Here is a 13,803-nt window from a genome sequence, read left to right on the forward strand (position 1 = left end):
TATGAGGGTTTTGATTTCTTCACATCTTCATCAACCCTTAATACCTAATTTTTTATTACTTTTGATGTATAATGGTATCTCGTTGTGGTCTTGATTTGTATTTCCATGATGACTAAATACTGTCAAGGATCTTTCTGTGTGCTTTTTTAGATTTTATTTTTTATTTATTTTTAATGCTTATGTATTTTTGAGAGAGAGAGAGACAGAGTGCAAGCAAGGAAGGGGCAGAGATGGAGGGAGACACAGGATCTGAAGCAGGCTCCAAGCTCCAGGCTATCATCATAGAGCCTGAGATGGGGGCTCAAACCCACAGCCTGTGACATCATGAACTGAGCCAAAGTTGACGCTCACCCGACTGAGCCCTCAGGCACCCCTCTTTTTATGTGCTTATTGGCCATTTGTATATTCTTTGGAGAAATGTCTTCAGCTCTTTTGCTCAAATTGAAATTGAGTTTTCTTTTTATTTCTAAGTTACAAGTTCTTTATGATACTTGATTTCCAAATATTTTTCTCCCGTTTTCTGTCTTGTCTTTACTTTCTTGATAGTGTCCTTTGTAGCACAAAAGGTTTTAGTTTGATGTAATCCAATTAATCAATTTTTTTTTTCTTGTTACTTATAGTTTTGGTGTCCTATATAAGAAACTATGGCCAGGGGGCACCTGGTGGCTCAGTCAGTTAAGTGTCTGACTTAGGCACAGGTCGTGACCTTACGGTTCATGAATTCAAGTCCCACATCAGGCTCTGCTGTCAGCACAGACTTCGCTTCAGATCCTCTGTTCTATCCACACACACCCCGCTCTTCCCACCTCCTGTCTCTTCTTGTTCGCCCTCTCTGCTCTCTCTCAAAAATAAATAAACATTAAAAAACAAACAAAAGAAAGAAACTGCTACCAACATCAAGGTCATGAAGATGTACCCCTGTGTTTTCTTCTAAGAGTTTTATTGTTTAAGCCCTTATATTTAGGCCCTTGATCCATTTTCAGTTAATTTTTGTATGTGGTATAAGGTAAGGATCCAGCTCCATTCTTGTCCTAACCCTGGTTGTTGGGAAATTCTTTCCTCTTTAAATAATCTTGTCATCCTTATCAAATCTCAGATGACCATAGACATAGGTTTATTTCTGGACTCTCAGTTCCAGTTAAGATTCTCAGGACCCGCATAAGAGTGAAAACATATGGTATCTGTCTTTTTCTGTATGGCTTATTTCACTTAGCATCACACTCTCCAGTTCCATCCATGTTGCTACAAAAGGCCATATTTCATTTTTTCTCATTGCCACGTAGTATTCCATTGTGTATATAAACCACAATTTCTTTATCCATTCATCAGTGATGGACATTTAGGCTCTTTCCATAATTTGGCTATTGTTGAGAGTGCTGCTATAAACATTGGGGTACAAGTGCCCCTATGCATCAGTACTCCCGTATCCCTTGGGTAAATTCCTAGTAGTGCTATTGCTGGGTCATAGGGTAGGTCTATTTTTAATTTTTTGAGGAACCTCCACACTTTTCCAGAGTGGCTGCACCAATTTGCATTCCCACCAACAGTGCAAGAGGTTTCCTGTTTCTCCACGTCCTCTCCAGCATGTATAGTCTCCTGATTTGTTCATTTTGGCCACTCTGACTGGCGTGAGGTGATATCTGAGTGTGGTTTTGATTTGTATTTCCCTGATGAGCGACGTTGAGCATCTTTTCATGTTATTATTTTTTTTAATTGGAAGAATTTGGCACCTGGGCCTCGGCTTTTCCTTGTAGGTAGTTTATGATTACTAAGTCAGTTTTATAGGTCTTTTCAAGATTGTTTATCTCTTCTTGAATTCGTTTCATTGATTTGCTTTCTTAGAAATTAGTCCATTTCATCTAGGTTACCTAATTTACTTGTACACAGTTGTTCATCATATTACTTTGTAATCCAATTTATTTCCATAAGGTGGCCAGTAATGTCCGTCTTTGATTTTTCATTCTAATAATTTGAATCTTTCATCTAGCCAAACGTTTGTCAATTTTGTTGCTCTCAAAGAACCAGCTGTTTGGTCTCAGTGGGTTGTTTTTTTTGTTTTTTTTTTTTGTATTTTTCATTTTCTTAATTTCTGCTCCTTTATTAATCCTTCCATCTGTTAGCTTTAGGTTTAGTTTGCTGTTCTTTTTTATTGTCTTAAGGTGGGAGGTTAAGTTATTAATTGGAGGTCTTTCTTTCATTTTAATATAGGCATTTATGCTTGTTAATTTCCCCGCAGATATTTTAACTGCATCCCTTAGGTTTTGGTATATTGTTTCTTCATTTTCATTCACTTCCAGGTATTTTCTAATTTCCCTTTTGATTTCTTCTGTGACTCACTGGTTATTTAGGAATGTGTTAATTTCCATATATTTGTGAAATTCCCAAATTTATGTCTTTTTTTTTTTTTTTTTAATGTTTATTTTTGAGCAGGGAGGTGGGGTGGGTGGGGAGGGGCAGAGAGAGAGGGAGGCACAGAATTTGAAGCAGGCTCCAGGCTCTGGTTAACACAGAGCCCTATGCAGGACTCAAACCCACGAACTGTGAGATTATGACTGGAGCTGAAGTCGAACACTTAACTGATTAAGCCACCCAGGTGCCCCCTATATTTGATTTCTAATGTCATTCCATTGTTATTGAGAAATAATTGGTATTATTTCATTCCTTTTGAATTTATTGAGATTTGTTTAATGGCCTGACATGTGGTCTATCCTGCAGAATGTTTTATGTGCAGTTGAGAAAAATGTATATTTTGGTTGAGATATTCTATAGATGTGTATTAGGTCTGGTTGGTTTATAGTGTTGTTTATGTCTTCTGTTTCTTTTTTGCAGATCTTTATGTTTAGTTGTTCTATGCATTATTAAAAGTGAGACATTAAAGTCTCAACTATTATTTTTGTTTCATTTTAAAGTTTATTTTGAAAGAGTGAGAGAGAGAAAAGGAGAGCAAAAATCCTAAGCAGGGAGATCATGACCTGAGCTGAAATCCACAGTCAGATGCTTTAACTGACTGAGCTACCCAGGGGTCCCTCAACTATTGTTTTTGAATTGTCTATGTCTCTTCTCATTTCTGTCATTTTTTGCTTTATGTGTTTTTGTTTTCTATTAAAGTAGAAATTTATCTGAAATTAGCATAGTTATGTCACCTTTTTTTGTTGCTTACATGATACACCTTTTTCCATCTTTTTATTTTGAATCTTGTGTCATTGAGGTTCAACTTTGTCTCTTACAGACTGCATAGTTAGATCTTTTTTTATTCATTCTGAAAAATTTCTGCTTATTGATTGGGTTGCTTAATCGATTGGTTAATCCATTCACCTTTACTGTTATTGATATAGTTGGATTTGTGTCTTTCATTATGCTTTTTGTTTTCAATAGTCTCATTTCTTGTTTTTCTACTCCTTTAGGTTTGCATTCAGTGCTTATTTTCTAACATAACATTTCAGTTTATTTGATGATTTCTTTTTCTATAATTTATATTTTTCTCTCTCTTTTTTTTGTTATTTTCTTAGTGGTTGCTAGGGCTCAATATTTAATATTTAATATTTCCATATTAAGTTAATAGAATAAGTTTCAGATTTATACTGAATTCCAGTGAGATGTAGAACTGTTACTCCTGTATGCATTTATTCCATTTTCCCTCTTTTTTGTGGTATAGTCTACAAATGTTATGAACCCAACAATACACATTACAGTTATTAATATAGTTTTATGACGTACAAAGAAGCTTAGAGACAAATTAGTAGGAGTGCTATAGTGAGTATAGTTGATAGGTTATTTGTTTGTGAGGCTCAGGGCAGGGGCAATAATGCAATTTCTAGACAAAAGGAGACCAAGTATTTATAGTTTTTGTTATATTAATCTCATCATTTATCATTTCTGGTACCTTTTATTGGTTCCTCTGGATTCAGGTTACCATTGGAGTTACTGCCTTAGCTCAGTACAACTTTGCTCCTACCCACTTACTTTGTGGTATTATTGGCAAATTATTGGCAAACGTTTCTATATATTATAGACTTAACAATTCAATATATACATGTTGATTTTACCTTTAAATCATTTAATAGAAAAAGAAATAATTCTTTAATTATTTTTAAAGTTTTTTTTTGGTTTTGGTTTTTGTTTTTTTTTTTTGAGAGAGAGTATGAGCAGGGGAGGAACAGAGAAAGAGGGAGAGAAAGAATCCCAAGCAGGCTTTGTGCTGTCAGTGCAGAGCCAGACATGGGGCTTGATCTCACAAACCGTGAGATCATGAACTGAGCTGAAATCAAGAGTCGGACACTTAAAGCGGATCTGCTAACAACATATTGTGTCAGTTTTTCTTTTTCTGGGAATGTCTTTATTGAATGATAACTTTCCTGGATAAATAGATTCTTGGCTAACAAGTGTTTTTCTATGAATATGTCAACGCACTGCCTTCTGTTCTTCATTGTGCTGAGAAGTTTCTGCTGTTAATCTTGTTCTGGTCCTTTGTGAGAGATGAGTCCTTTTTCTCTTGCTGCTCTCAAGAGTCTTCTCCTTGTATTTGGTTTTCTGCATTTTTTTTAAAATTTTTTTTAATGTTTATTTATTTTTGAGACAGAGAGAGACAGAGCATGAATGGGGGAGGGTCAGAGAGAGGGAGACACAGAATCTGAAACAGGCTCCAGGCTCTGAGCTGTCAGCACAGAGCCCGACGCGGGGCTTGAACTCACGGACCGTGAGATCATGACCTGAGCTGAAGTCAGCCGCTTAACCGACTGAGCCACCCAGGCACCCCGGTTTTCTGCATTTTTACTGTGATGTGTCTGTTTTTTCATCTCCTTATATTCATTCTACTTGGTATCCATTGAGTTTTCTGGATACGTAGATTAATGTTTTTCAGTTAATTTGGGAGTTTTCAGCCATTATTTCATCAAGTATTTTTTCAGCCCTTTCTCTCCTGGGACTCACATATGGGTATGTTGTACTTATTGTTATCCTACATTTCTCTGAGGTTCTGTTCATTTGTCACCTTTTCCCCCCGCTGTTCTTTGGATTGCATAATCTCTGTCAGCCTGTTTTCAGATGTGCTGCTGTTTTCTTCTACTTCAGATCTCTTGAGCCCTTCTAGTGATTTTTTTCATTTCAGGCATTGTATATAATGAATTCATGGATTTCCTTTTTGTTTGTTTTTATCATATCTGTCTTTATTGATACTCTATTTGATATGATATTGTTATTGTACCTTCCTTTACTTCTTTAATTATGGTTCCTTTACTTGTTTGAACATACTGGCTACCATTAAGTCTTTGTTTAATATAACATCTGATGACTCTGATAGGTACTTTATTCTGTTTCTTGCTTTTTTTCTGGTACATAGGTCTTGGATCATACTTTTCTTTTCATGTCTTAACGTTTTTTCTTTGAAATTGGACATTTTAAATAATGTAGTACTCTTGGTACTGGTCCCTCTTTCCCTCCCCTCTCACAGGCATATTGTTATTTGCTTGTTTATTAAGTTAGTGATTAGCTGGATTGAGGAGCAGAGAAAGAGGGAGAGAAAGAATCCCAAGCAGTCTTTTCCACCCCCCCCCACCCCCCCAAAACTGGCTTTACCTAGCATGTCCTAAAGTGTTTAGGTAAGGACCTGGCAGGTAAAGCATGGAGGCAGTAGCCTCAAGTATTTACAGCTTGCCTCTCCCAGCATGACAGCAGTGCCTTAACGGTCAGGTAAGCAAGAGCAGTTGAGGCCCCAGCATTCTCAGCAGTCCCACACATGTAAGATAGAGTCTCTGGCCAACCACTGGTGGCTGGGCAGAAGAAGGGAACCCCTACTTCTCAGATTCACTTGCCCAGAACTTAGCCTCAGCAATGGGTAGGTGGGAGCAAGTTAAGAAATGCTGCCATCCTACCCCTCTTCGGAAAATTGCCCTCCAACTGAGAGAGCTTCGGGGAGAAGGGAGCCTTGCTATGTTTTTTGCCTTCAGTAGTCTGCAGTTTCTGTCTTGCTGAGTTAGGAAGAATGAAGTGGGAGTGATCTTGGCTTAGATATCAGACTTACGTTGTTTCTAACGAATTTTAGTGTATTTTCTTGAATAGATGTTTCTTCATATGCTGTATGTCTTTAGAACCATTTCCAAAACCAACTTTACATGGTTGGTTTTTTATAACTTTCTTAAGTTTGCTCGGGAGGTGGGTTTGTAAAAACTCCTCGTGCTGTCATGCTGGTAGTTGATCTCAGGTTTTATATTTTTAAGGGAGAAAAATTATCCCTAACATAATTACATTTATACACACAGTAAACAAGTTTTTAAATGATTTCTCTTTTGGTCCTTAATCCGTGTTTAAAAGTGGTACGGGTTGATGAGAATTATTTTAGGCAAATATGGAATGGGGAATAGAGAAGAACACATTTCACTTTTTTTCTGTTTAAATTGATGGTAAAACTGATTTTCCCACTAAGTTGCTTACATTTGTTTACTAAAAACATGGACTACTTTCTTATTGATTATGTAACCTATCAGAATACTAAGTCAAAGAGTTTTATAGGTTAATAAGGTTTGGTAGAGAGAGAGGAAGAATATACATTGAAAAAGAAAATAGTTTAAGCATTTTAAAGAGATTCAAATGTTCTTGTCAACATTTATTTTATATTATTTGTTTACATTCTACAAATGAGATAATCAAAATTACATTTTAATCTGAAAATTTCCATTTACAGTAGGAAATTAGCCATATTTTTAAAAGAATGAAAAGTTAGGAAAAATATAGTTCAATTATATGATTAAGAAGTTAAAAGTAAGGAGACAGTCATACAAATTTAAAGAATTTATACTAAAAAAAAAAAAATAAAGAATTTATACTAAGACAATCATTGAAAAGCCAAATAGAACATCTGAGTAACTATTTTCTCTTTTATGTGAAGGACGATGTTACCCATCTTTACCACAGTACAGAGCTTAGAAGTAGTTCATTGAAAAGAGCAGTTGTGTAATCTTAAGAAATATTTTTAACAGCAAATTTCCATTTGATGCCACACTAAAGTTTTTGAGGTGTGCTTCTGTCATAACACTTAAGGAATATTTCTGGAATGTTGAGAGTGATTTTGATAGCTTTACAAAAATTACATATGATATACTTGAGTTCTGACAGTCACTTCTGTGATATAGCTTACAGAGGGAGAATATTAAATTGAAAAAAATCTGTGGAGTTGGAGCTAAACCTAGTAAGACAGTTTTAAATTCTCTACATTACAGATTGTTGATAAATCTTAGATTATTTTTGTTTAAATACTTATTTGTCATCTAACATTTTGGAGTTAGTTCATTAATGAGACTGTAGAATGTGTCTCACACAGTGGGTTTTTTCCTGTCTGGAAAACTAAAGATAATAGTCCTTGATTCTCCTTACAGTCATTTGTCCCCTGGAAGAATTAACAGTTGGGTCATAACTATTTGGCTCATTGTTTATAAAATTATTTTATATTGACTAAGCTCTACATAATACATAATCTTTGCAGTTACAGACCTAATTGAAAATACTATTCGGCTTTTGTGTCTATACCGAAGTGGAGAATGTTTTGAAACTTCTTTAAAAATAACCATAATTTGAAAAAAAGTATGTTGAGGGGGGAAAAAAACCCAGTTGAAGAAAAAAAACTGAGTTTTCTTGAGGAATGGAGCTTATGCTTTCAGAAATTTGAACTCAGTAATTTAAGATAACTGTGATTGTATTTTTGGTTTGTATTTGGAAGTATATTTTACCATTGTTAAGCAGTTGGTAGTTGATTACAGAAATAGATCGTAGGTATGGGTTTATTTCTTAAAAGTTTTCCAGTTTTGAACAGTAACTGTGCTTGGGGGGATACTAAGCAGTCATTTCTTTGACATGTTCACTCCTCAGTCAAAATAACTTTCCTTTTATTGATTTTATGCAAAAGAGATCACTCACATGTTGAATTAAAAAGCAGAGAGGAATTCTTTACTGAAGAAAAAGGTCTTACTGCTGTTTGAAAGACATTGCTGTCAAACAAATTATCATAAATTGCACATGCAATTAATCCTTGTATCTCAACAATCATGTTTTTATTAGAGAATATAAAAGACAAAAGTCTTTTAATAAAGTCTTAATACAATGGTATAAAAACACATTGTAGAGGTGCTATGAGGATAATTTTCATGTTGTTTAATTAGGATAATTTGAAGATAACAGATTTGTTTTCTGACACTGTTAATTTCTTACAGTTTATTTTTCTAATTCTGATATAATAAAATGATTAATCATTAGAAACTTGAAATGGCATTTTATGTCATAGTTAAGAACTCATACTGTTTAAATTCATAAGTATCAAGCCATACCATCTTGAACATAAAATCTCATCTGAATTCTGAAGTTTCAACTAATTTCTGTGTTTTCTCATCCAGTGGAGCATGTTGAAGGATAAAGAAGGACAGCCTTCATATCATGACATAAATATTTACTGTGCAGTATGTGCCATTATCATAATGCTAAATGCTGAGAACATAGTCCATGTACATATAAAACTTAAAATTTTTCCATCAGTTTTTAAGACATAATAAGTTCCTTTTATCTTGTTTTTTTCCTAGCCTAATTCTGGTGAACTGGATCCTTTATATGTAGTAGAAGTACTTCTGCGCTGTAGCAAAGAAAGTTTGAAAAATTCAGCTACTGAGGCTGCAAAACCAGCTAAGCCTGATGAGAAAGGAGAGATGCAGGTTTGGACTTTATTTATCATCTTCAGATTTCAAGTACTTATTGAATTATTTATAATCACTATATTTCCTGCATATGATTATAGTGAACATACTTGATGTCAAAATTGTAAGTTTTCAGAGTTTTTAAAGGTATATTAAAGCCATCTAAAATATCAAAAGGATGATTAATGAGATTTAAGCTCTCTGTTTCTGTATCAAATTGTGGTCAGGTAAACAAAGATGAAGTGAAAGATAAAGAGAATTTAATAATTTAAATTTTCACATGAAGCTGGATTTTACTGGGACTACTAAAGATGTTTTATCTTTTTTATGATCAAATAATTTTACAGTGTTACTTCATGTTTATTATATTCCTTTGAAATATGAAAGCAGTGTTTTAATAATTGAAAATTCCTTCATAAGTTTCCCTAGTTGGAACCATTTAATTTACATGTGCTTTTAACAAAATTTCAATTATAGTGTAGTTGACATACAATATTATTTTAGTGATTCGACATTTATGTATTTATATATATTAAGAAATGCTCACCATGAGGGCATCTGGGTGGCTCAGTTGGTTAAGTGCCTTGACTCTTGATTTCGGCTCGGGTCCTGATCTCAGGGTTCCTGAGATTCAGCCCTGTGTCTGGCTGCTTGGGATTCTCTTTCTCCTCTCTCTCTGTGCCTCCCCCACTTGCACTCACACACATGTGCACACTGTCTCAAAATAAATAAATAAACATTAAAAAAATGCTCACCGTGATAAGTGTGGCTACCATCTGCCAGCATATGAAGTTATTATGATATTATTGGCTCTATTTCCCATGCTGTGCTTTTCATCCCTGTGACTTATTTTCTACCTGGAAGTTTGTATCTGTTAATCCCCTTCACATGTTTCATCCATCACCTCACCTGCCTTCCCTCTCGCAACCACCAGTCTGTTTGTTCTCTGTATTTATAAGTTTGTTTTTGGCTTTTTGTTTATTACTTTTGTTTTTTAGATGTCACATATAAGTGAAATCATGTGGTATTTATCTTTGAGTTATTTCACTTAACATAATACCCTCTAGGTCCATCCATGTTGTTGCACATGACAAGATTTCTTTCTTTTTTATGCCTGTGTGTGTAAAACACACCTTTATCCATTCATCTGTTAATGGACAGTTAGATTGCTTCCATATCTTGCCTGTTGTATTTGTATATAATGCTGCAATAAACATAGGGGTACATATATCTTTTCAAATTAGTGTTTTCATTTTTTTTAGGGGTGATAACCAGAAGTGGGATTAATGGATCATATGATATTTCTGTTGCTAATTTTTTGACGAGCTGCCTGTTTTCCATAGTGGCCGTACCTATTTACATTCTCACCAACAGTTCACAAGGGGTCCCTTTTCTCCACATCCTCACCAGCAGTTAATTTCTTATCTTTGTGATACTAGTCGTTCTAACAGGTGTATGGTGGTATCTCATTGTGGCTTGGATTCTCATTTCCCTGATGATTAGTGATACTGAGCATCTTTTCATGTGTGTGTCAGCTATCTGAATGTCTTCTTTCGAATAATATCTATTCAGGTCCTCTGTCTAATTTTAATCAGATCTTGTGTGTGTGTTTGGTTGTATGAGTTCTTTAATTTTTTTTTTTTTTTGGATATTAACCTCTTAGTGGATATATCATTTGCAAATATTATCTTTTTCCTTCAAGTAGGTTGCCTTTTCATGTTGTGGATGGTTTCCTTTGCTGTGCAAAAGTTTTTTAGTTTGATGTAGACTCTGTTGTGTATTTTTGCTTGTGTTGCCCTTGCCTGAGGAGGCCAGTCCGAAAAGACATATTGCTAAGGCAATGTTTTCTTTGTTTTCTTTTAGGAGTATTATGGTTTTGGTTCTTATTTACATTTAGTTCTTTAATCCATTTTGAGTTTATTTTTTTCATATGGTATAGGAAAGTGGTCCAGTTTAATTCTTTTGCATGTGGCTGTCTAGTTTTGTCAGTACCATTTATTGCAGAGACTGTCTTTTCCACATTGTACATTCTTACCTCATTTTTCTTAGGTTAATTGACCATATAATGGGTTGGTTGGTTTCTTTCTTCCTTCCTTCCTTTCCTTTCCTTCCTTCCTTCCTTCCTTCCTTCCTTCCTTCCTTCCTTCCTTCCTTCCTTCTTTATGGGTTTATTTCTGGGCTCTCTTTTTTGTTCCATTGATCTGTTTTGGTGCCAGTACCATACTGTTTTGATTACTATAACTTTGTAGTATAGTTTGAAATCTGGAGTTGTGTTGAGTCTCAGCTTTGTTATCTTTCTCAGGATTACTTCGGTTGTTGGGCTTGTTGGGTTTTTGTGATTCTACACAAATTTTAGGATTGTGTGTTCTTTGAAAAATACTGTTGGTGTTTTGATAAGGATTGCATTCAGTCTGTAGATTTTTTGAGTGGTATGGCCATTTTAACAGTAGTAATTCTTCCAGTCCCTGAGTATGGGCTATCTTTTCCTTTTTTTGTGTCATCTTCAATTTCTTTCATTATTATCTTACAGTTTTCAAAGTACAGGACTTTCACCTCCTTGGGTAACTTTATTCCTAGGTATTTTATTCTTTTTGATGCAGTTGTAAATGGGATTATTTTCTTAATGTCTCTTTCTTACAGCTTGTTATTAATGTAGAGAAACATAACAGATAATTGTATATTGATCCTGCAATTCCATTAAATTTGTTTATTCTAACAATTTTTGGTGTTGTCTTTATGGTTTTCTGTATGTAATACCATGTCATTTGCAAACAGTGACAGTGTTACTTCTTTATTACCAATTTGGATGCCTTTTATTTCTTTTTCATGTCTGATTGCGGTGACTAGGATTTCCAGTACCATGTTGAATAAAAATGGCAACAGTAGTCATCCTTGCCTTCTTCTTAATCTTAGAGGATAAGTTTTCAGCTTTTTACCATTGAGAATGGTATTCGCTGTGGGTTTGTTATGTGTCCCATATTTTGTTGGGGTATGTTCCATCTGTACCTGTTTTGTGGAGAGTTTTTATCATGAACAGATGTTGAATTTTATTACAAGCTTTTCCTTTATGTGTGGAAATCATATGATTTTTATCTTTCCTTTTGTAAATGTGGTGTATCCTGTTGATTGATTTGTGGATATTGAACCATCCTTGCATCCCTGGAATAAATCCCACCTGAGCATGGTGAATGATACTTTAAATGTATTGTTGAAGTCAGTCTTTGTATTTGTGTTTTTTTTCCAGTTTTTCTTTCTAATGGAATTTTAGTTTCATATCATTGTGGTTGGAAAAGATGCTTGATATAATTTCAGGCTTAAATTCATTAAGACTTGTTTTGTGGCCTTACATGTAATCTGTCCTGGAAAGTGTTCCATGTGCACTTGAAAATTATGTGTATTCTTCTGTCTTGTGGATGGTAAGTTTTGTATATATCTGTTTGTTTTATGCTGTCTAATGTGTTCTTCAGAGCGACTGTTTTCCTTACTGATTTTCTATCTGGGTGATCAGTCCATTGATGTAAATGTTCATGTCCCCTACTCTTACTTTATTACTGTCAATTTCTCCCAGTGTGTTTCTGAATATTTGCTTTATAAGTTTAAGTGCTTCTCTGTTGGATGCACAGAAACTTACAATTGTCACATCCTCTTGTTAGATTGATCTCATTATTATATAATGTCTCTCTTTATCTCCTATTACACTTCTTGTTTTAAAATCTGTTTTGTCTTAGTGTTGCTACCCAGCTTTTTTTTCCCCACTTACATTTGCATGGAATGTCTTTTACCATCTCTTCACTTTTTAGTCTGTTTGTGTCTTTATGTCTGAAGGGAGTCTCTTGTAGGCAACACGTAGATGAATCTTGTTTTTTATCCTTTTAGTCAGTGTTTGTATCTTTTGTTTGAAGTGTTTATTCCATTTTCATTTTATTTTATTTTATTTTATTTTATTTTATTTTAGTCAGTGAGAGTAATTTTATTTTATTTATTCATTTCTTTTGTTTTAATTAGTGAGGCCCAGCTATAATTGTTGAGACCATGCTGGCAGGCAAGATACCAATTCTAGCTGCTGCTCACTAGTTATTTTGGCAGTAGTCACTTTGGGTGGACACAGGTTCTAGCTGAGGCTGCCTGGTGGGTATGGTATGGCATGAGCCACTTTGGGGGGAACTCCTGTCAGGGCAGGTGGGTTGGATGATCCACAGGGGAACACCAGAGCAGGTTGAGCAGTGCTAGAAGGTAAATGGAGAGTGTCAGAACTGGCTTCTGCAAGCATCAGGCCAGCTAGGCTACAGGAGGGGAAGAAAAATGGCACCTGGTAAGACTTTATTTCTCGAGAAAATTCCTACACTTCCAGCCCTTTTGGCACACACCCTAAAATTACTTAGTAGATCTCCTTCACTTAATAACTTGTATGTTTTTCAAACTGCTGCCTTTCTGTTGGGTCTCAAACTGAATGAGTACACTGGCACTTTAGGAGTGGATTCTAAGTTTCCTCTAGCCCTCCGACTCTCCCAGAGTGAAGTTTCCTTGATTTTCAAAGCCAGATGTTATAAGAGGGCTTTTCTTCCTGATGCACATCCCAGGGTAGGGGTACCTGATGTGGGATTTGATCCTTTCACTCCTCAGGTGGAACTGTGTGCTTGTGATATCACTCCTGTTTGTGGGTCACCATGCTGACAGAGTTGGTTCCCAACTGTGTCCCTGCCCCTTCTACTCTTCTCAGTATGGCCTTTTTTCTTTATCCTCATTGTGGAAGAGCTGTTATACGTCTTTGGTCCCTTTTCAGAATGAGCTGCACTGTAGTTAAGGTCTTGGTGTGTCCATAGGAGGAGGTGAGCTCAGGATCCTCTTGTTCTGCCATCTTCTCAAGCTCCTCAGTTTACCTGTGGTTTCAATTAATTGCAAAACATTCAGTTTGCCATATGAGATACCTGTATTTCTTGAATATCTCACCCCCCCTTTTAATAATTAGGACAAAATTACTGCAGGTAAAACCTCAATACTGAGATTCCAAGTATGTATTTGAAGGCAGATATACTGGAATTTTGTTATTTTAAAACATTAAGTATGTGGTGTATTCCTAGGAATTTTAAGAAATGTCTTTGTGATGATATATGATATAATAACCTTT

The 13,803-nt window shown here is 35.2% G+C and overlaps 1 protein-coding gene across 2 annotated transcripts in view; it reads left to right on the forward strand.

Moving 5' to 3' along the window:
- MTREX (Mtr4 exosome RNA helicase) overlaps positions 1 to 13,803 on the forward strand; it is a 105,100-nt gene that overhangs the window by 57,548 nt on the left and 33,749 nt on the right. For both annotated transcript variants that reach the window (XM_007079939.3, XM_042986785.1), the window contains exon 19: positions 8,565 to 8,693. In XM_007079939.3, coding sequence (XP_007080001.2) covers positions 8,565 to 8,693 — 129 coding nt within the window. The remainder of the gene's footprint in view (positions 1 to 8,564; positions 8,694 to 13,803) is intronic.

Source organism: Panthera tigris, chromosome A1 (genome assembly GCF_018350195.1).
Source record: "Panthera tigris isolate Pti1 chromosome A1, P.tigris_Pti1_mat1.1, whole genome shotgun sequence".
Taxonomy (NCBI): domain Eukaryota; kingdom Metazoa; phylum Chordata; class Mammalia; order Carnivora; family Felidae; genus Panthera; species Panthera tigris.